General features: G+C 37.9%; 1 protein-coding gene and 1 pseudogene across 1 annotated transcript in view; one reads left to right on the top strand and one right to left on the bottom strand.

Annotated features, from left to right (window-relative positions):
- THEMIS (thymocyte selection associated) overlaps positions 1-12,467 on the top strand; it is a 187,634-nt gene extending 175,167 nt beyond the window's left edge. The window contains exon 6 of the mRNA XM_045865441.2: positions 12,313-12,467. Within this exon, the coding sequence (XP_045721397.2) occupies positions 12,313-12,344 (32 nt within the window). The 3' untranslated portion in view covers positions 12,345-12,467. The remainder of the gene's footprint in view (positions 1-12,312) is intronic.
- Positions 12,468-21,461: 8,994 nt separating this feature from the next.
- LOC123837155 (ATP synthase subunit d, mitochondrial-like) lies at positions 21,462-21,940 on the bottom strand (annotated as a pseudogene).
- Between the last annotated feature and the right edge of the window lie 1,783 nt (positions 21,941-23,723).

Below are 23,723 nucleotides of genomic sequence, written 5' to 3'. Positions count from 1 at the left end.
TGAATTAACAAGGGAAATGAGAATTTTCTTTCTTGGCAATATTTTAGGCACACCAAAGCAGCTCAATTTCTATTACACTTTATCTTTGAAACTTCACATTTCGTTTGTAGGAAAATGGAAAATGTAATTATTCTTAAGCATATGGTTTGTTCCTTTCCCCTCCTTATTTGGTTTTGTAGCTAGCACTCTTTTTTTCCTCCAAGGGCATGTAAAAGTCAAAATACTAGATATAAAGTCTCTGAAGTGTTTCTGCTCAAACTCTGTCTGTACAATCTGGGTTTTCATGTAGTTAGCTTACTGGGTTTTGACACTTCTATAAAAATATCCCATAGAGCTTTTCTTTTCTTTTTTTTTATTCTTATGTTAATCCCCATACATTACATCATTAGTTTTAGATGAAGTGTTCCATGATTCATTGTTTGTGCATAACACCCAGTGCTCCATGCAGAATGTGCCCTCCTCAATACCCACCACCAGGCTAACCCATCCTCCCACCCCCCTCCCCTCTAGAACGCTATTTGTTTTTCAGAGTCCATCGTCTCTCATGGTTCATCTACCCCTCCGATTTCCCCCGCTTCATTCTTCCCCTCCCGCTATCTTCTTCTTCTTTTTTTTTTCTTAACATATATTGCATTATTTGTTTCAGAGGTACAGATCTGAGATTCAACAGTCTTGCACAATTCACAGCGCTTACCAGAGCACATACCCTCCCCAGTGTCTATCACCCAGCCACCCCATCCCTCCCACCCCACCCCCCACTCCAGCAACCCTCAGTTTGTTTCCTACAATTAAGAATTCCTCATATCAGTGAGATCATATGATACATGTCTTTCTCTGTTTGACTTATTTCACTCAACATAATACCCTCCAGTTCCATCCATGTCATTACAAATGGCAAGATTTCATTCCTTTTGATGGCTGCATAATATTCCATTGTATATATATACCACATCTTCTTTATCCATTCATCTGTTGATGGACATCTTGGCTCTTTCCACAGTTTGGCTATTGTGGACATTGCTGCTATAAACATCGGGGTGCATGTACCCCTTCGGATCCCTACTTTTGTATCTTTGGGGTAAATACCCAGTAGTGCAATTGCTGGATCATATGGTAGCTCTATTTTCAACTTTTTGAGGAACCTCCATACAGTTTTCCAGAGTGGCTGCACCAGCTTGCATTCCCACCAACAGTGTAGGAGGGTTCCCATTTCTCCGCATCCCCACCAACATCTGTCGTTTCCTGACTTGTTAATTTTAGCCATTCTGACTGGTGTGAGGTGGTATCCCCATAGAGCTTTTCTTATTGCCTTTTCATTGACTCTTGCCGAGTGATAAAAACGAAATTCTGTAAAGGGCTTTGAAAACCATGCATATTGCAATTCCTGCAAATTTCAAATACTAATCAACCGCGACTATAAAGAAAGAACTACTGCAATGAATATTGCTATAGCATGTTGAGTCTCAAGCCATTATTAATTCATTGAAAACTTTTTTTTTCCCCCTTAAGATTATGGATCCTAAAAGGTACCAGATAATGAAATTCCTGAGATCAGAGTTTTTGTTTCAATCGTGGGAAGACTTAATCTGATCTACCCCTGTGTGTGCATCTTCCCGGGATGGTACGGGACAGACCCCACTTTGCCCCCTGAATGAATAGTTCAGAGGATGTTACAGACCAGGGTAGCATGTGCTTGAACATGTTGCCTTTACATGGTGGCTTAAGAAAAAAGAAGACCTGGGATTACAGTAGTGTTTTTTTTTTTTTTAAGGTTTTTATTTATTTATTTATTTAGAGAACACAAGCAGGGGGAGTGGGAGAGGGAGAAGCAGGCTTCCCGCTGAGCAGGGAGCCCGATTCGGGGCTCGATCCCAGGAGCCTGGGATCATGACTGAGCCGAAGGTGGATGCCTAACCGACTGAGCCACCCAGGCGCCCCTACCGTAGTGGTTTTAAGCAAGTGAAACTCCTAACGTTTTTAAGAAAAGTAAAATGACATCTTCTTATTTAGGTTATTTAGAAATTATTTAGCATGCTCATCTGGAAAATGTCTTCATTTGCTTTCCCATTTGTAATTACATCTCAGAATATCCATTAGCCACCATGTTCAGGAGGGGCGAATGATATCCTTTCTGAACTTTCACCTCTTTTTAGTCCTTAGACATAAGTCAGTCATTTCCTAAATTCTCTTTGGGCAAGAACGGCAAGAGTCTTTGTAGGACATCACAGACAAAAAACAAAAAACAAAAATCTTATTAAGACAGGGGTGCTGCTTCTCCAGGTTTGCTCCTCCAGACACCCAGATCTTATTCTTCTAGTTGGGTGACGTAGAACCAATTCAAATATGTATCTAATAATTATACCAAGGGGAATCCTTTATTTTGGAATGGAGCATAAATAACTAGAAGATTCACTGTGAACAGCTGCATACACATTGTGTGAGGAGAGTTTGCTCTACTGCAGCCAGAAGTTGGCAATAAATTGCACCTCAGGATCCATGCTGTCAGGCCTGGTTTCTCTTCCCTAAGCAACTGATGAAAATGCTTCACCCGATCTCCTGCATGACCTTCGTCTGTGGGTCCTTGATTCACTCTGGTTGCTTGGCAGCCTGGCAATGCCCCTGTCTTATTTTAGGAACTTTGTTATTAGGTCTGTACATTGTTTTGTCCATAAATTACTAAAAGAACAGTCCTCTGAAAGTAGGATGATTAAGTGGTTAACCTTTGGAGTCTGAACTCAGACTGCTGGGTTTAAATCTTGGCTCCCGCTTGCTAGCTGTGTACCATGAGCAATTTGTTAATGTCTCTGTCTCTTTATTTCTAAAACTGGGTTAATAACAGTGCTACACCGTAGGCTATTTTGAAGACTACATTAGATGAAGTAGGTTAAAGTTGGTATAGGACACCAAAGACTCCAGTTCAATCGTAGCTATTATAACTAACTTCTGCATCTTTATGATCTGATGGCTAAGAAAAACTGCTTCCAGACAGTATCTTCTGCAAAGTGCTGGCCATGCCCACCTGCTGTGGCTCCTGCAGTCTACGAGTTTCTGCTTGCACTCTTTCCCTTTGGAAACTATATCATCCTGGGAACTTCATGGCCCATCTGAATCCTATGGTCATGGAAGTTGGGTGGAAACCTTCTTTGAAGATGAGTCACTGACTCCTCTGAGTCCAAGAAATAGTGCAATTTTGCAGAGGCCTGGAAGCCCTGACCTGCCCTAATGGACATCTTGCCCATCTTCCCTCAGCCATAATAGCTCAGGAAGAGCACAGGACTCTGCTGGTTATTTGGTTTAAGCTCTATTTTTGGTAGGCAACATGTGTGAACTCCAAATGTTTGTTTTAAGGGATTTGTTTCATGTCTAGTTCCCTGGGTGGAACATTTATTGGGAAGTGATCTCAGAAACAACACATAAAGCAGAGGGACAAAAGCAGGTCTGGGCAGAGGGGGAAGCTGAGTCAGAATACAGTCACAACAAAGACCTTTGCTGATCCCACCGGAAGCCCTGGAGCTGGTGTGGCTCTTTGGAGTTGTCCTGTGTTGGGGTGAGGGGGCCAGGCCTTTATAGCCCCCGCATCACTCAGTCACTGGATACTGCGGCTCCTGAGAAGGGGACAGGACTGTGGGTGAGGTGGCTTCCTTCAGCTGAGGGCAAAGTCACTTGGTATCAGAATATGATCAGAGGGGCGCCTGGGTGGCTCAGTTGGTTAAGCGACTGCCTTCGGCTCAGGTCATGATCCTGGAGTCCCTGGATCGAGTCCCGCATCAGGCTCCCTGCTCAGCGGGGAGCCTGCTTCTGCCTCTGACCCTCCCCCCTCTCATGTGCTCTCTCTCTCTCTCTCATTCTCTCTGTCTCAAATAAATAAAATCTTAAAAAAAAAAAAAAAGAATATGATCAGAGAGTTGTAAAGAGGATCTGGTTATTACATAGGTCACTCGTGAATTGCAGAGATTGCTTCTGGTGGTCTGACTGGCTGAACAGGGGTTTCCTCCTTATGTGTCTCTTAGAAACTGCACTCTTTGCCAGAAGGGATAGTCTTTTAAATATGCTTATTTGTTTTTACCCTACATAAATGTTCTCCACTGAGCAAATTTTACACTCTCCTGAACAAAGTTATCTAACGGAATTTCTTTTCTTTCGAAACTTCAGGTACATACCTTCTAATTATTCCTCCATCTTTAGATTAAATTCATGCCATGACTCATCCTCCATAAATTCAACTTGTCGAGTAGTGAGAAAAGCCTCAGGCCAGAAAACAAAAAGCGGGTACCCTAAGGTCTAGTCCCCTCTCTGCCACTGCTAGATGTTTTGCCCCTCACAGGCCATTTCATTTTCCTGAGTTATACTTTCCTCACCCAAATAGGAAGTATACCAAGTAATCTTTGTGCCCTGTCAGTTCTGAATGCATGAGATTCTGTGGCCTAATCTGATACCATTGAGCGATGTAACTGTTGGTCATCTTTAAGCAAGATTCACATAGAAGTGATTCACCACATGTAAGAAGCTACACATTGTGGTAAATTAAACAGGGGAGAGAAGACACGCTCCCTGGAAAAACTCATCACTGAGGTCACAGTAGAAGCTACAAATGAAGAATGGATCTATAGGAAAATAAATTTTTAAGATTTTATTTATTTATTTGAGAGAGAGAGAGCAGTGAGAGGGAGAGAGAGAGAGAATCTTAAGTAGAATCCTTGCTGAGCACAGAGCCTGACTCGGGGCTCCATCCCACGACCCTGAGGTCATGACCTGAGCTGAAATCATGAGTCGGATGCTTAACCGACTGAGCCACCCAGGTGCCCCAAGAAATTTTTATATTGGATTTTGATTTAACCTTACTATTTAATCTAAACTTCAGATTTTACTTATGAGAAATAAAACATGAGGTGGTTCTCTACCAGAACTACTTTGAGAATTAGACAAGATTGGTGTTCTGTATTAAAGACCTTGACTGGGCACCTGGGTGGCTCAGTTGGTTAAGCGACTGCCTTCGGCTCAGGTCATGATCCCAGGGTCCTGGGATCGAGTCCCACATCGGGCTCCCGGCTCAGTGGGGAGCCTGCTTCTCCCTCTGACCCTCTCCTCTCTCATGCTGTTTCTCTCTTGCTTGCTCTCTAATAAATAAATAAATAAAATCTTTTAAAAAAATAAAAATAAAAAAAATAAAGACCTTGACTGACAAATGACAGAATACACGCCATCAAGAGACAGGTACTTTAGATATCATAAAACATATTCCTCTTTCACAATTTTAATAAAGGAACACTTCAATAATTCAGCCTTATTGTAAGTAGTGTGTAATTCTAAGCACAATAATTACTTTTACTCCAAAGACTGAAAAACCTGTTATATAAAATATTGGATAATTTCAAACTGGTAATCAAAAAATCTGGTACATTATTCATCCTTCTACTTAACATCAGTGCAGATTTTTCATAATACAAACAAAACAATGACACTGGTAGAATTTCTTTCCCATTTCCAGGGAATACTATCTTAGTTTGGAAGTACTGACAGCCTAAAGTAAAATATTATAAGATTGCTCTTCATTTTATAGCAACTTACTTCTGTCTTCTTGGAAGGTTTAAATGTTAAAGAATTTGCTGGAAGGAGAACCCATAGTCATTTCATTCTTTCAACAATCTTGAAATATCATTTCCTATTAGGCAGTTGTGTGAGTACTGACATCCTTGCCCCTCTTCTTCCCTAGAGATTAATTTATTTCCTGCAGTGCTTGCTCTTCATGGAAAATCTGACTTGTCAGCCTTCACCAGTGGGAGATCTCATAAGCAGAATGTTAATTATAAAAGTACAATCATATACCATATTGAAAGGGAAAAAACAGTTCTCTAGGCAAAGCAACCTTTTTCTTTTCCTCTCACTCCATTCTCTCCTCAGTCTGTGGCTGGACAGGAACATCAACCACTGGGGAAACATTCTGCAGGATAGTGAGGTATAGAGGGAAATGTGCAGGCTTTGCAACCAGACAGACCCAAAACTGAGCTCTTATTTCAAAGAATGTCACATTTTCTTGTGACTTTGTTTCTTTATCTGTAAAATGAGAATTGAAATACCTGCCTCACATGAATTTGTGAATGAGACTGGGACAGAGTAGACACTCCAATTATTATTATAGAGCCAATCAACAGCTTTTGGTTAGCACTATATTGATTGCTGTGGCATCATATTAACCACGTCTCATGTGGGTTTACCAAGGAATCTGTTAGAGATTTGAAAAAATATAGCTTCCAGCTGTTAGGAGTCAGGAGTGTTAGACCAAGACAGATTATTGAGTAGCCTGTTTGGAGTCCTGTCTTCCTCTCCATTTCCTTTTTCTGCTCACTCCACTCACATAGTTCTCATAATGCTCACTAAATGCTTAGAAACCTATTATTTTTTTCACCAATAAATTCTTTAGATAACCCAAAGGCTGTTTGCTAGTAGTTTTAAATTTATCTATTAGGACTTGACACTGCATTTGAGTTATATTTTCAAAAATCATTTTCTCTGAAATAAAAATTGTCAATTTCTATTTGATTCAGTCTCAGAAATGAAATATTGGTGAATTAAATCTTGAGACAAAAGAATAGAGTGATGGCAAAGTAGGGATGAAGTTGAGAAATACTAAATGAAAAATCCAAGTCAATTTTTTAAGCCCAGAATGATCACTATTTTTGTACTGTGATTATGACTAAGAGATCCATTTAAGTAAATTAATTTTTTTTTCTTGTTTCCCGCATATTTTTTATTATTTGAGTGTGACACTAGAGAGAAAGAACGATCAAAGGATTAGATGATCAAGTAAAAAAAAAAAAGAGAGATTGTGGCACAAACTCATATAATAACTGAGACCTAAACCACAGGGTGGCTTACAAGCAGAGATGAGCTGCGTGCGTGGTGTGCAAATTACGACAGGTGGTATTCTTTCACAGGGCAAAATAATAACTGTTCTACCCAGACCAAACACAGTATCTTAAACTGTGTAGAACAGGGAACTGGATACATACGAGTTTTATGGAATCAGGCACAAATTACTGATTGATCCTTTTTAATGGTAAATGCATTTTTAAACTATAGTTTACTTCTAAAAAGTAAACTTATGAGTGTCCCCCCAATTCCCTAATTATCCTCATAAATAACTTTCAGTTCCTTTCTCCTTTCTTCTAACCTTTTTTCTTGTTGGCAGATGAGAATCTTGCTTTTATCCATTATTCCAAACCAATTCTGGTTCTCATTTTATTAAAGAAATCTGTCTTTATTCTGACCCATGAACAAAGCAAAGGAAAAAGGAACAGATGACAATAACTTTCAAAGCTTATTGCAGTGATTCTCTAAGTTCTTGTGTATAAAAAAAGTTACTTAATGAGCATGTTAAAAACACATATTCTTAGAATCTGCTCTTTGGAGAAAAATGGGCAAACTGGCAGTGGGAGAGTCTGTCCCATTGCCTGTTTTTGTATGTCCACGAGCTAAGAATTTTTCTTTCATTTTTAAATGTTTGAAAAAGATAAAAAAAAATTTTTTCTGACACATGAAAATTACATGAAATTCAAATTTCAGTATCTATATAAAGTTGACTTGCAACAGAAGCCACACTCATTCATTTAATGTTGCCAGGGCTGCTTTCATACTGTATCAGCAGAGTTGAGTGATTTTGACAGAAACCATATGCAAAGCCCAAAATATTTACAGTTGGGCCCTTTAGAATAAAAGTTTTCTAACCTCTGCTCTTAACAGTCTGATTTGGTGGTTGTCAGGTAGAAACTAGGAATCCATTTTGACATTGTTTTTTACAAGACTGTGAGGCAGGGGGTCTTTGGACCACACTTAGAAGAACAAAGAGTAGAAGAATTATGAACAGCTTTCTCTTCCCACTCATCACACCCACTCTCTCAGCAAATCCTATTGGTTTTATCCTCAAGCAATATCTAGAATATGACTACCTCTTTTTTTTTTTTACCATGTTTACTGTTGTCGACCTAATCCAAGTCATCATCATTTCTTGTATTACAAGGCTTCCTACCTAGTCAGTCTGCTCTGCCCTTGCCTCATACTATCCATTCTCAACACAACAGCCAGAGGGAATGTGTGAAAACCTTAGATCATATAACTCCTTTCTTCCAAACTCTCCAGTGGTCTCCCCGCTTCTCCCCCTTCCTCACTGTCTAGCTCCATCAGCCTCCCAGCTGTTTCTCCAAAACTCTAGGTGTGTGTGCTCCATTCTCAATGCCTACACAGACTGTTTTCTCCAAGTGGCCCAATGTTACCCCAGAGAGTGAGGTGACTTCCGGCTTTGTCTTCTAGTAGGTCTTTCCTCAGCCACTGCCTTCTTAGTGATTCCTTCTGTAGAGACTTTACTTAAAATTGTAACCTTCCTTCTGGGGCTGCCTGTCTCCCATATGCCATCCAACATACTGTACATTTCACTTCTTTACTTGGATTAGGGGTCACCTTTCGCACATGAGGGCATGGGATTTGTGTCAGTGTGCTCTATCCTCAGATTCTAAAAGAGTGCCTGGAACGTTGTAGGTTTTTTTTTTTTTTTTTAAGATTTTATTTATTTATTTGACAGAGAGAGCGAGCAAGAGAGAGAGAGCAGGAACACAAGCAGGGGGAATGGGAGAGGGAGAAGTGGGCTTCCCGCGGAGCAGGGAGCCCGATGTGGGGCTCGATCCCAGGACCCCGGGACCATGACCTGAGCTGAAGGCAGACGCTTAACGACTGAGCCACCCAGGCGCCCCCATTGTAGGTTCTTGATAAGTATTTCTTGACCAGAGAAATGAGGCCCAGACTCCCATTTTGTACTTGACAGATAATATGTGACGATGATCAATCTTTTCCTGTGTGCAGAAACAGTTGCCATGAGTATCAATATAAGATTCGCCTCTGGAAAATGGTGCAGTATGATGAGAGGAAGAATAAAGCAGCTATTTCAATCTCAACCAATGACTTAGTTACAAAAGGTCCTCAGGAAAGGAAAGGAGAAGATGGTACAGATGTGAGAGTGGGTACATGGGTGAAAATCCAGTTGAAAATGTTCAGAAGAGATTGCTGGAAACCTCATTTCACAATCAAGCTGCCCCCTACAAGAAGTTGATGTGCTTACTTCAGGTTCTACTGTTCATCATCAGCTTGAGCAATCTGAGGGGACTGGATCCCAAAGTTCCTGAAAAGGAAAGTGAGCAGGGTGTGACTAGCAGTGGTTAAAATTCACTCTTTAGGAAGCGTCAGCTCTAGAAGAGAATGTAAAGCAATATTAGATATTCTTGAACTTGATTCCTCTAAAGTAAGGGGAAATGGAGGTTTTTCTTTCACCTTAATCTTCTCATTCAAAAGACTCATCTGATTTTACCTTTACCATTTTACCTTTATTTTGTGGACTGAACAGTAGGCCATTCTTACAAAGATGTCGATTTTAACAACTAAAAGATACTTTTTAGAGAGACAAAACCAAATTGCATTGTTTATCTGTCCTTCTGTGGATGATGTGTTTGGCTTGATCTCCAAGGAGTACACACGATTCCACACCCCTTAGTTAATTTGATCATTTAAGTAAATGTGAATTCAAAAGCAATCAGTGAATATTCAGTTCAGTGTAAGAAACACCACCTCCATGTTAAGTTTGTGACATTTCCAAAAGGAATAGTTGATGAATGCCAAAAGAGTTCAGATTTAAAATCAATTTGAATTTTAAAATCTAAATTATTGTCAGAAAAATCAGTTCCTGCACACTTTGAGATTCTTAAAAGTTAACACAATAAAGAACTCAGTTTCTATTCAACGTGAAATCCACTCTGTCAACCTGAACCAGCCACAAGAACACAAGTGTTAGTTGGGGCCTTCTTACACTGGATGGAAGATTGGGCTAGATCAGGCAGGGAAAGGCAACTTATAAGGGCCCTTCCGGAACAAAGACTATTTAAATCCTATTATTTTATATTGAGATAATCTGATTATTCTGATTCCCTCACCTCCCATTTTTCTGCTTAACTATGTCCTATCTTAAATCAGTTTATTGACAAGGGAGAGTGAGACTAATAACTGTCAAGATGACAGATTGAACTTTCAGACTACAGGCTTATAATAGTTTTATGTGAATATGAGATGATAATAACAGGTAATATTTCTGTAGCATTTTACATTGTACAAAGCACTTGCAGGACCATTATTTCGCTTGATATTTCCTCAACTCTATGATTCACTTATTACTATCACACCTCATTCCCTGATAGAGAAATGGAATTCAGACATTCCTGCAGACATACAGCCTGTAAATCTTAGAATCAGGAATCAGACCTAGTTCTTCAGATTCCCTTTCTCTGTCCTACAATATCTCGATTTCATTTCCCTCATCCCCTCCCCCCCCCCAAGAAAAGCAACACTGTGGGAGAAATAATGTTGTTATCCCTTTTTACGGATAAAGTCACAAAGATAGTAGCTGATAGAAGTGGGAATTAAATCTGGGCATACTGCCTAAAAAGCCTGTGTTCTTTCATCTATAATGTATATTCGATGGTGGGTAATTTTATTGCTGTTTGTGATGTGAGGAAGACCTAAAAAATCTAAAGGCAGCAGTTGGAGCTAGCAGATAATGAGAGAATGAAATCAAGAAGAGCATGAGCTGGGTGGGAGGGGTGGGGGGGGGAGGGTCGGGAGGGTTGGAGGGGGAGGCACCTGGGTCGTTCAGTCATTAAGCAGCTGCCTTCAGCTCAGGTCATGGTCCCAGGGTCCTGGGATCAACCCCGCGTCGGGCTCCCTGCTCCACGGGAAGCCTGCTTCTCCCTCTCCTGCTCCCCCTGCTTGTGTTCCCTCTCTCGCTGTGTCTCTCTCTGTCAAATAAATAAAAATAAAAATAAAAGAAGAGCATGGAATCCAGGCTTTCTCACATTAGGCCACTGACTACCCCCACCCCACACCTCCAACCCCCAGCCCCAATTAGCACTGAGAGATATTGACACAGGAACATAAATTGAGACTTCCAGGGAAATTAACATGATATGTGGAGAAATTCCACTTCTTTCTGCTTTGACATCTCTTTTCTTCTTTCCCAGTTAGTCTGTGAGCTCCTCAGAGGTCACAAAGCGATATTTTGTCTTCGTATTTCACACCTATAATAAAAATAGATAACAGTTGGGGAGACAGTAAATCTCTTAGTGTTAAATGTAAAACTCTTTACATCTATTGGCTCATTTAATCTTTGTCATAACCCTATAAAATAGGAATTATTATCCCTAATAAAGAAGGAAGGAAGGAAATAGGTGGGAGGGTAGAAGGAGGGGAAAGGAGGGGAGGGAGAAATGGAAAGAAGGAAAAAACAAAAGGAAGAAGACGGGGGGAGGAAAAAAGGAAGGAAGAAATGGAGAGGAAAAGAGGAAGAAAGGGAAGGAAGGGAGGAAGTCATAGGCTAATGAGAGCTCAGAGTCAAGAGCCTCAGAGTGTTCGTCTTCAGGGCCACGTGGCTAGCACTTAACAGATCACTCGTACAGTGGAAGTATGGGAGAGCAAGAGATGACTGGTTTTCTGTACCACTTGACCATTATAGTGCATGCTGTTAGAATTTTTTTAAACCACCCATTCCCATGTTCCACAAAGCCATAATGGAAGGGAATGCAGTGTCTTGCTTGAACACACAGAATTCCTGTCTGCAGTGTAGCTTGCTTTACTTGAGGGTTTGATACAATGTTCTTTTATGTTAATGTCAAGTCCGTATATGCTCATTAGAAACTGTAGGTCACTCTGCTTCTGCTTGAGACCTGTTACTTTTTCTTCAGTTTAACTTTTATAGGTACTCTTTTCCTCCTCTGCAGTATTTAACTCCACTAGGTTTGGGCTCCATTCTGTAGGCCTCGTGTCACAGCCAAGGTGATGGGTCTGCAATCAGGCACTTGTAGAGCACAATCAAGCTTCAGTCTCTTATTCGCTGTGTGATTGCTGGGCAAGTCTCCCCATTGTGGATTCAGTTTTTTTTTTTACCTTACGCTACCTGCATACTAGAGTTTAAATTAAGATAAACTAAAATGCAAAGAAAAGCACTTTGTAACCTGAGGAACACTTTACAAATTTCAGGTGTTATCTCCTACCTCATAGAAATATCTGCCTTGTTCCTGAAGAGTTTACATTTCTCCCTTGTTTTGTTTTGTTTTTTGGTTTTTGTGTGTTTGCCTCCTCTAATGTGCTCCCAATTATTTTTCAAAGAACATATACGCATGTGAGTGTACCATAAACAGTATTTGAAAGCACGTAGTTTCTTTCCTTGCTATTTCCAATACATATTTCTGATGAACTCCTTTTATTTTTCTTTACTTATAGAAATCGTCAAAAGTAAAAAACATCAAAAATAATGAGATGTGACTGAAACCAGCTGGGCAGTGAACATAAATGTTGTGAAGGAAAAGTAAGCTTAGCCTTCAAGCTGAAAACAACCATTCCCCAACAGACCTCAGAAGAAACTGGCCACTGCAAAGGAAAACAAAACAACCTCAAAAGTTTGAACAGATAATACTTAAAGAGAAACCTATGATATGGAATTCGCGTAGTCTGTTCTCTTGTGCCCAAATCTGTATATATTGTTGTATTGTTACTTAGGACATATTTATTTAATATGCATACTTTTTTGCGGGTCTTATTTCCCCTCCCAACCAGGAAGCAATTGAAAATTAACTTTATATTTCAGTTTCTGAGTAAAAACCAGTTGAAAATAGGAGGAAAGCTCACCAGATATTCTCAGGTTTTCAGAATTTGTTTTGCCATTTTTCTAGAATTATCATCATTCCTGCTAAAAATAACTTAAAAAATAATTATATCTGAGAGTGATTTTAAAATACCCAAGTTTCTTATCTGATCTCCTTGGAGCTATGAAAATGAGTTTGACTTCACATTTTCAGTTTGTTTATAAATAAGTGTTTGAGGCTTAACAGCCAAAGCTACCATAAGTCACAGGAATTTTCTATAACTTTTTCCCCTGCCCTCTAATAACCAGAATTCATGACTGCAATATCACCAAAAATCTAATAATATGCTGTATTATTTTATGTACTGTATACTAGATAACCCGTTAGATGAATGCTTGTTAGGATTATAAGAAAACCATCTCGTTTATGTATCATTATGTATTAAGTATACAGGGACCATATTATTTCGCCTCTAGCAAAATGAAGAGACAGAGAAGTTTTCTTGTTAGTCACACAGGAATTTAATGGCAAGCTTTGGATTTTGTTCATAGGTCATACTCCATACAAACACTGTTGGCTAATCTATCTCATAATTATTTTATATTAGATATAAAAACTATTCATTAGTTTAGTACCAAAGATTTTGGGAAGACAACAAATCATGAAACAGCTTTTCAACAGAAAAAAAAAACCTACAGTAAGAGATCTTTCACACAATATTTATATTCTGATACAGCTTACTTACCCTTACCTTTTTTTCTTTTTAAGTGGAAATGAATCCTGATTTCTAATACCATCAAGATTGTTTAGTGACTTGATGTGATGCTATAGTTTGTTATTTACAACTTCTGAAATTTTCTGAGATGGTTTCACCTTTACTTATTTTGCTGGTTTGTGTCCGTAAGAACAAGAACTTTTCAAAGCTTACGTCCCCACATTTGATTTTTTTATCAAATTTTTGATTATTGAATTCCACAGAGAATCCTTTCTCAATTCAGCAATGTTGGCAAACTCCTAGAACTCACAGGCCAATTTTCTATTTTTCAAATAGCAGTGAATAATTAGTGGTTTTTATTTGGTATATGAGAACAATTAAATTAGTACTTTTAGTAAGTACAGTTCTTTGATTGGAAAATCAAGAGTATGCATGTCTTAGGTTTGGTCGTAAACCATCAGGGTCTTTCTAGTGGACATCAGATATAAACATCGCTAACTTAATACAAATCCGTTTAGGTACTTTGATTCCATCTCTTGCTATTGAAGGGTGATAATCAATTTCAGGTTCATCTGTGGAAGATTTTGGAAGGTTGAAAATAAATTTTCTAATTTTCATCGTGTTTGTGTGTGTGTGTGTCCTTTATCATGTTTAACTATGGACTGACTCTCTTCTTATAACAACTAAGTTAAAATTCTTTAACTGGAATCGAAATCAGTTCTTCATTGCTAAGAAGAAGGCCTCCTGTGTGAAAGAAGCCAAGAGAAGAAAGACACTGTCCTCCTGCCCTCCTTACACAAGCAGGGACCCAGAATGCTGGACACATGACCAAATTCCACAGTATGGCCAGGCTGTATACAGAGCTGCCAAGACTCCCAATTATTAATGTTGCCCTCCTCCTAATTGAATTAGGCGAGCAGTTTTAGGAAGGGAATGGAAAGGAGTGAGAAATGGAGAAAGGGAATGTTCTTTTTGAGATGTGTTCGGCTCTTATAATCAGGACTTCGATATAAAAAGTGTTTGTTTTAAGATCAAGGTCAACATTAATGAGACTTCTGGATGTTTATCCAAAGGCTCAAGATACATGTACTCTAACGGGAAGAGGATATATAAAATTCATGGGAGTATCTCCCAAGAGGCTTGAATACTAAAGACTGAATCTAATAGAATGAAAGTATAAAAATATTTCCACAATTCTACCATTTCTACTGCTTCCACTTGTACTAACCCCATAGCCAGTCTCCTACTCTGGCTGCCAATCAATCTGTTCTTAATGAAGTAGCCAGCATGATCTCATTAAAACATGTATTATTTCACACCACACTGCTTCCTGCCTCACTCAAGAGGTTTTTACTCTTCTAAAGTGATCTACAAAGTCCTACATGATTGTTGCTGTCACCTGTCTGGCCTCTTCTCACTCACTGAGCTCAAGTCATGCTGGCCTCCCCACTGCTCATCAAACACACCAGGACAGTCTTGGTTCAAGTCCTTTGCATTTGCTTTCTCTCCACAGGAAATGCTTTTTGCCCAGACATCCACACAGGTCACTCCCTCAGTTCTGTACGAATGCCTGCCCAGAAAACCACCTCAACCCCACTTGGTTCTTCCTATCTCCTTCCACACTTTATTTTATTTTCCTCCCTAAGAATTGATCTTATCTAACATACTATATATCTTCAAATTTTTGAGGGGGCACTGATTTCTGCCAACACCTGGGCTATGATTTGTTTTATGTTCACTAGTATTGGTCAGAAGAAAGTGAAGAAGGGATTCAAAGGATTCATCTCAACTTTTTCTACTAGAATAGCTCTTTCTCCACAGACCAAGGAACCATTGCTATGGTTCCAAGAGCCACCAAGTATGTCTATTTGGATTATAACTTGAGAATTGAGGGAACAACCACTGGTAGTGTCTATGGAACCAGTAAACTTACCATGAAATAGACTTGGCCCAAAAGACTCCATCTGTTACTTGACCTACTTTATGAAAGAATAAATTCAAGCACTCTGTGCATGACTGTTATTCTTATTTATTACATATTCTGTCATTAAGATACTGAAGCCTCGCTAAAGAATGGGAGCTGGCTACATACCCCTTTAGGTGACTAGAAAGATACTTATACTGAGGGGCTCTAGCCTCTGTGGCTTCCCTATTCTGATGTGACTGACACTCTTACCATCTTCTTGTCATTTCTTAGAGCAGTGTAAATGATTGGGCACATGAGATGCTGCACTTGGATGTCCGAAGCTTCCAGAGTTATCCTTCTCTGCGTAGCGCTCCTGTTTTCTCTTCTTTATTAAAGCTAAATAAACTTGATGCTGGGTGAGCCTATTGTGTCTTGTATATTTGATGGACAACTTGAAAGTGAAATTCAGTGGTCTTTTTCTTGCAAGAGTACAAAGGAAACAAAAATATTAGAAACAAAATATATATAAAAATTTTTAAAAAGTTAGGCACAACAGAAGAGAAAGTTGATGAGATGGTAGACCTTAAGTTATCACTCAGAATGCATCAAAGAAAGACAACAGAAAATGTAAAAGAGATGTTAAAAGATGTTGAGATGAGGGCACCTGGGTGGCTCACTTGGTTAAGCGACTGCCTTCGGCTCAGGTCATGATCCTGGAGTCCCTGGATCGAGTCCCACATCGGGCTCCCTGCTCGGCAGGGAGTCTGCTTCTCCCTCTGACCCTCCCCCCTGTCATGTGCTTACTCTCTCTCATTCTCTCTCTCTCAAATAAATAAAATCTTAAAAAATAAATAAATAAATAAAAAGATGTTGAGATGAGTTTAAGAAGGCATAGCATTTATATAATTAGAGCAGGAGAAATTAAGAGAGTGGTGCAAAGCTGATGTGAGGCAATATTCAGAGATGATATGTGAGAATTTTCTAGACTTGATAAATGATTCTAATTCTCAGATTTTAAAAATATAGCATATCTCAAGAAAGATAAAAAAGTAATTTCCCAACATATCATATTATAGTAAAATTTGAGAAGATGGATACAAAGATAAGGCTAGGGCAATAATCGGGAAAACAGTAGACTTTTCTAAGATCAAAACAGAAGCTGGAAGCCAGGGTGCTAGGGGGGAAACTCTCAAGAACTGTGAACCAAATTAAATAATTTTTAAAAATAAGAATAAAGACTTTCACAGATAATCAAAACCAGGATTTGCAGTGACTTGAATTCTCAGTACAAGACTATATAAAGGATGTACTCTAAGAAAGAAAATAAATCCAGATATAAAGATCTGAGAATCAAGAAGGAATGGTATGTTAAAAGGGAATTTTCAGAATGGGAGAGGAGTTTGCCATATATACATCCAACATAAGAATTATATCCAGAACATAAAAATAACTCCTACAAACCATTAAGTAAAATGTAGACAACCTAATTTTAAGAGAAGTTAAAGGACTTAAGCAGGCATTTCATGTACAAGGATATCCAAATGGATAATGAACATATGTAAATGTGCTCAAAATCACAGCAGTCTTTAGGAAAATGCAAATTAAAGCCACAATGACGTATACCATTACAAATCCACCAGATGGCTAAAAATTTAAATTAAAAAAAAATGAATAAGTTTTGAAGAAAGTGTGGAGCAATCAGAACTCACACATATTGCTGGTGGGAGTTTAATGTGATACATTTACTTTGGCAAACTGCAATATCTACTAAAAGTAAGCATATACCTACCTGTGACCCAGAATTTCCACTCTTAGGTGTAAATCCAACAAAACTGAATGCATTAGCCTACCAATAAGACATGTACAAAGATGTTTGTACCAGCCTTACTCATAACAGCTCCAAACTGGGAACAATCCATGACCATGAGCTGTAGACTAGACAAATCGTGGAAAATGAGGCAGCAACAATGTGAGTGCCATGATACACACAACAATGTGAATATATTTCAAAGCCACAGCATTGAACAGTAGAAGTCAGTATATGCTGAGGGAGCCTGGGTGGCTCAGTCAGTTACGTGTCCAACTCTTGATCTTGGTTCTGGTCATGACCTCAGGGTTGTGAGATCAAGCCCTGCATTGAGCTCTGTGCTGGGCATGGAGCCTGCTTAAGATTCTCTCTCTCTGGGCGCCTGGGTGGCTCAGTTGTTAAGCGTCTGCCTTCGGCTCAGGTCATGATCCCGGGGTCCTGGGATCGAGCCCCGCATCGGGCTCCCTGCTCGGCAGGAAGCCTGCTTCTCCCTCTACCACTCCCCCTGCTTGTGTTCCCTCTCTCTCTGTGTCTCTCTCTGTCAAATAAATAAATAAAATCTTTAAAAAAAAAAAAGATTCTCTCTCTCTGCCTCTCCCTCTGCTCCCCTCCCCCCAAAAATATTATATGCTGTATGATACCATTTATATTAAATTTAAGAACAGGCAATACCGCTTTATGTTAACAGAAGGAAGTATACTGTTTGCAGCATTGGGGTTGGTAATGACTGGGAGGAGATACAATAGAGCTTTCTGGGGTACTGGAAATGTTATATATCTTAATCTGTGTTCTGGTTACATGGGCATACACATAGATATAAAGTCATCGAGCTTTACATGTAACAGTTGTGTGCTTCGCTGAATGTATATGATAAAGCAAGAGAATGATAATAAGTTTCAGAATAGTACTTACCCGGGGCAAAAGTTGAGGATGGATTGGGATGGGAACCTAAGGGCCTTCAAGTATATTGTTAATGTTCTATTTCTTATGCTTGTTTGTGGGTCTGTAGATGTTTTTAATTCTTTATATGTATTTATATGATATGTATATTATATCATACATTATATATAGGTTTTTGTATATATGAAATATTTCATAATAAATATAAGAAAAATGATATAAGGAAAACACTGGTATTTGATTTGATTCCAACAGAGGAAGTAGCTATTCAGCAAACCTCCCTCAAAGTACACATTATAATCCCTTGCAAGCACTTTATTTTATCGTATGTAATGTTAGTAGGCACATACTTTTGCTCTGCTTTTGCTCTACAACTCTGTTAGTAGGCGTATACTTTTATCTTGCTGGAATGCATTTTTTCCCTTAGGATAATCTCATAAATATTGTCAGATATTTATCCCACATACTAATAAAAGATAAGAAACACATTTTCCTCAGCACATTTCTTAAAATGCCCCCAAATCTTTTTGTTAAAAATAAATGCCTTCTACATTGTATGTCAAACTCTTATCTTATGCAGTATTCAAAAGTAAAAGCTAAACTCTTTAGTCAGTGTTATCAAAGTATTTAGTAAATAACGGTATTTATACATTTTTAGACATAGCCCTGATATTTAATTGAATTCATTTTATTTCCTTTTGTGCAATATGAGGAAACCCCAAGCTTGGGTTGAATATTTACAGTGCATGTTAAGATACATGAAGAATTCTTATTTCTAAGTTAGAGGTTCATAGTGAAATAGTAGCAAAAAATATTTCAACTGGTCATATCCTTGGCTAGACTAATAGTGTGCTATTGGAGGGGAATGGCCAAATCATTTCTCATCTCTCATTACATGGAAATAATTCCCTGATAATAATTTAATCTGGATTACTGGTTCATATATTTAAAGTATTAAAAAGTAAAAGCTATCCATATATTTTTTCTCATTTAGATTCTAAAAGTCTAAAATATTAATTCACTTTATGAGAATTTGTTACAAATATGTTTCCTTTATGAGAGTGGGAATTAAATCATATATTTTGTTTTATGTTACTTTTGGTGATTTTTGTCATTGTGGTTTGTGTTTGAGTAACTGAATTACTTCATTTTGGTATGTGTATGGAAAGATGTACTCAAAATACTACTACATCCTATTCTCACAACAAAGTCATGGGGAAAGGAAATTTTGAACATGGGTTTACAAAGTCTTGGAACAACTTGATAACCCAGGACTGATAACCCACAAGCCATGGAAATTAGAGGTGAAGCTAGACTTCAAATAAATCTGTATATCCAGGACTGTTAAAGTGGGGAATAAATAAAACTGCTAACCAGGTGCTTTCAAATTCCGTATAGATACTAATCCTGGGAGTTTGGGCATAGGAAACTGGAATTTGTGGGGAATTCTCCAAATCATAAAGTTTTCTTATATTTTAAAATGATAATTTATTTATATACTTGAAAATAATAATAAATACTCATAATAATAGTGAATCATTTTTTGTGACAGAGTTTTAGTTTTAGAGGGTTTTTTTTTTTCTATTAAAGATTTTATTTATTTGTTTTTTAGAGAGCGAGCGAGAGAGAAACAGCATGAGAGGGGAGAGGGTCAGAGGGAGAAGCAGGCTCCCTGCTGAGCCGGGAGCCCGATGTGGGAGTCGATCCCAGGACCCTGGGATCCATCTGAACCACCCAGGTGCCCAGTTTTAGAGGTTTTTAGTTAAAAAATAGAGATATGATAATAAATGCATGATTTATTAATCTTAAGAGACAATATATTGTGATAAAATGTAAAAATGATGTCTACTTGAAAAAGGTATTTGATTATTAGAAAAAAGTTAAGGAAGGGAAGATTAACGAAATAAATGTTACATAAAAATCATTAAAAATTAAATGATAACACATTTATCATTTAAGACTTATTATTCTTAAAATCAAATTTTACAACACACAAGGCAGTAATTGTCCTCATCCATAATCTTGATCTTTGTTCCAAGACAAATATTCCAGGCATAGAAAATGTTGCATTGATGTTGGTTGAATTATTAGGATGAATTTTTAGGGTACATGTTGTTTCCTATAGACTCATTTTTCCATTTTAAAAGTGAAAATATTTTGTCGGCTTGATTTTGGTCTTGCCATTGATATTGCTTAGGCTGTATTAGATTTTAGATCAGTTTCTGAATTCATGTCCGGGTATTCAACAACATTCCTGTCTCCTTTTTGCATTTCTTCTGTTAAAGTAGCTACAAAGAGCTATAGCCTAGAGCAAATAATCACTGGAAACGCCAGGCAACATTACGAAGATACTGTAACATTCCCACCTCTGAGGGAGGTTAACAGTACTCCACAGAATCATATGCCAAAATTGACAACTAAAAGTTTTTAATGCTTCTGAAGCTTGGTATTTTGGGAACATTATTCATCAATTTGTATAAAGTAAACTATGCTTGTAAACTTGTTAATTTTAATTTTATTTGCAAGAATACCTCACCATTAACAGCAATCAGGGCCACAAACACCCAATTATAATCTGGCAACAACAACAAGAAAGCATGAATGATTAGATTTGGCTGCTTCTCTCCTACCTGCTCCTGTTCTGATTCATAGATATGTCCGCCTTAAAGTTTGACTCAGTTATGTCAAAACATAGGTTTAAACATGAGTTATGAAGAAGGAAGGAGAAGGCCTATGTTTTCCCCTGATTTCTGCAAGTATGAAACTTACTGATACTTATTTTAAAGTATTATTTCAAATGTCTTGCTCAATAAATTCATTTTAGGATACCAACCATTTATGTTATTTCTGCAGAGTATATTTAAGCCAATCATAAATGGGAATTTTAGTAAAATTTTTAATTTGATTTTTATATTGAATAATATGCCCAGAATTGTAATCTATATTTTAAACTATCCTAATTTATTTTCTCTGAATTAATTGAAAAATTTCCCCATTGGAAAAAAGGAAGCTCAATTTTTATTTTTAAGTGTTTCTGTGACCAATTAGGTTCCTATTCTAAGAGCTGGCAGCTCTATTACTTTTAATGATAGAATTATACTGATCTATTTAGCCATTCAATTAAGATAAAAAGCTTAACAATCTTTCAGATTTCATTAACTACTTTTAATGATAAAATTATACTGATCTATTAGCCACATAATTAAGGTAAAAATCTAAAAATCTTTTAGATTTTCATTACCTATTTTTAGAAATTTTCTGGACAATAAGAATGGCATGGAACTTAAAACATATTGTGTCAATAATTAATTCTTGTCATAATACAAAAGGTCAGAACAAATTTTTGAAAAAATGTTAAACCAAATTTATTTTATTTTATTTTATTTTATGTACCATATCATTATTTTTAATGTCCAGCATTTATAATACGAGGGCCAGAGCTTTCTCTCCAACTCAAGTTTATACATTTTCAATTGGCTTGTGAGGCCAATAGGGATACTTCTTGTCTAATTTGGTTTCTGAGAAGACTTCATTCAGGTCCTCAATGGTCATCTGATCAAATGGAATTATGTTCTTCATCTTCTCCAGCTCTTTTTCATATTCCTCAATCCTGGCCTTTGAGAGAGACAAAAAAGTCAGCACAACTGTTCACATCTTCTTTTTCTTCAGCAACCACCCGAACAGTATATTTATCCTTGGCACAGGAAACTTCAGGGCATTAAACTTCTTCTAAAAGTCATCTACCAAGCCAGCCTTCGCCACATTGGCCTTGTTGTAAGCCCAGTCGATAGCAGCTGGTTTCTCAGGGAGAGTAGCTAACCTGGAGGTGTCTCTTTCCAGGATTTCAGGACGTAAGCAATGGCCTTCTGGTTTCAGGGTATGATCTCCCCAAAAGCTACCCAGTTAATGGCTTTTAGAGCAAGTTTTCACCCCGCCATCTTGAGATCCTTCATGGATGACTCATAGTCCACAGCAGCAAGGAACAGCTAAACCAAATTTATTTCAATTAATTTATATCACCATTAAACAAGTATAAAGCCATACAATTTTAAAGTATATGCAAAGTTAATGACAGTAAAAGAAAAGACAAAGAAAAATGGAGTATATTTTTATATTTATTTTTACAACAGCTTTTTTGAGATATAATTGACATACAATAAACTGCACATATTTACAATGGAAAGTTTGATTAATTTGGACACATATTTAAACCCTAAAACCATCATCTCAATCCAGCATGATGAACATATCCATAATGCCAAAAAATTTCCTCATGTACTTTTGTATTTGCTCCTCCCACTTTTCTCTGTTGCTTCTTTCTGTCCCTTTCTGACTGCTTTCTGTCTTCTATCACTACAAATCAGTTTGTATTTTCCAGACTTTTTATAAGTGGAGTCATGGAGTCTATACTTTTCTCTTTTACTTTCGTATTAGTGTAATTATTTTGAGAGTCCTACATGCTGTATTGCGTATATAAATTGTTTAACCCATATTCTGCTGAGCAGTGTTCCACTGTGTGGATATACCACAAGTTGTTTATTCATTCACCTGTTGATGGACATTTAGATTATTTCCAGTTTTTGGCTATTACAAATAAAGCTACTAGGAACAACCATCTGCAAGTTCTTCTATGGATATATGCTTCTATTTCTGATGGGTAAATATCTAGGAATGAAATGTCTGGGTCATACAGTAGGTATATATTTAACTTTTTATGAAACTCTCAAAATGTTTTCTAAAATTATCCTCTGTTCATTTCAGTCAGCTGCATATGAGATTTCCAGTTGTTCCACATCCTTGTTGTACTCAATCCTCTGTGTGTGTGTGTGTGTGTGTGTGTATGTCTTGCATGGTGCCCCATGCACAATTTTTAGTTACCATGGTTTAGTTAAATAACACCAAATAATAACAGTCCCCTAACAACATGGTTCAAATTTTAGTATCACAGTCAATGAGCTAAGTATACAAGTGCAAACAAGGCTGCTAGCTCTTCATTCCACAAATCTCTATGTAAAGAACACAGTACATACAGGTCAGTGACTAATCACGTTATTTCTTTCGAAGTACGTTGGTGGCTGCTCACTCACTGCACCTCTGTTATTCTTTGTGTTCACACAGGACAGCAAAGCATGTGATTGTGTTGTTCCCTTGTCTCCCAGTGATAAACTCACCCGACACTTTAGAAAATTAGATAGTCCAAAATGGGGGTCAAAGAAGCCAACCAAAATGAAAGTGCAGCAAAGAAATGAAAGGCAGTAACATGGGCAGTGAAATTTGAGTCGGACATGAATGCAGTTGGGAAGCATAGCTGACGGTGGGAATGTTGACATGGTTGCCATCGGAGACTCTAGGTATGCAGCCCGAGCAACCTGGTGACAGCCAACTGAGCAGCATAAAGGAGGATGAAGAGGAGGAGGTGGTGACTGCACAAATTTGCACATTAGAGGAACTCTCTGGGATATTTCACAACATTGCAAGGATGCAACACTGGAAACCATCCAAACTTAGAAAGGAAAATGACAATTCACCAAGGTATGCTCGCTCTATTGTAAGAGATCCAGGGAGAAGGAGGCAAGGACTGGACACACTATTCTTGATATGTCTTTTACAAAGAAATAGGACATCTTAATTCTCAATGTTCCCAATGCTTTCACTTACAGTGTACTAGATAAATATTAGTTTTACTATTGTTTTTCATTTCCTTATACATTTATGACTGAC

The sequence above is a fragment of the Mirounga angustirostris genome, unplaced genomic scaffold, assembly GCF_029215605.1.
Source record: "Mirounga angustirostris isolate CCGP_5_RB_7025 unplaced genomic scaffold, mMirAng1.0.hap1 SCAF_8, whole genome shotgun sequence".
NCBI classification, from domain to species: domain Eukaryota; kingdom Metazoa; phylum Chordata; class Mammalia; order Carnivora; family Phocidae; genus Mirounga; species Mirounga angustirostris.
Note: the sequence above shows the minus strand (reverse complement) of the source record. Positions and strands in the feature narration are given on the sequence as shown.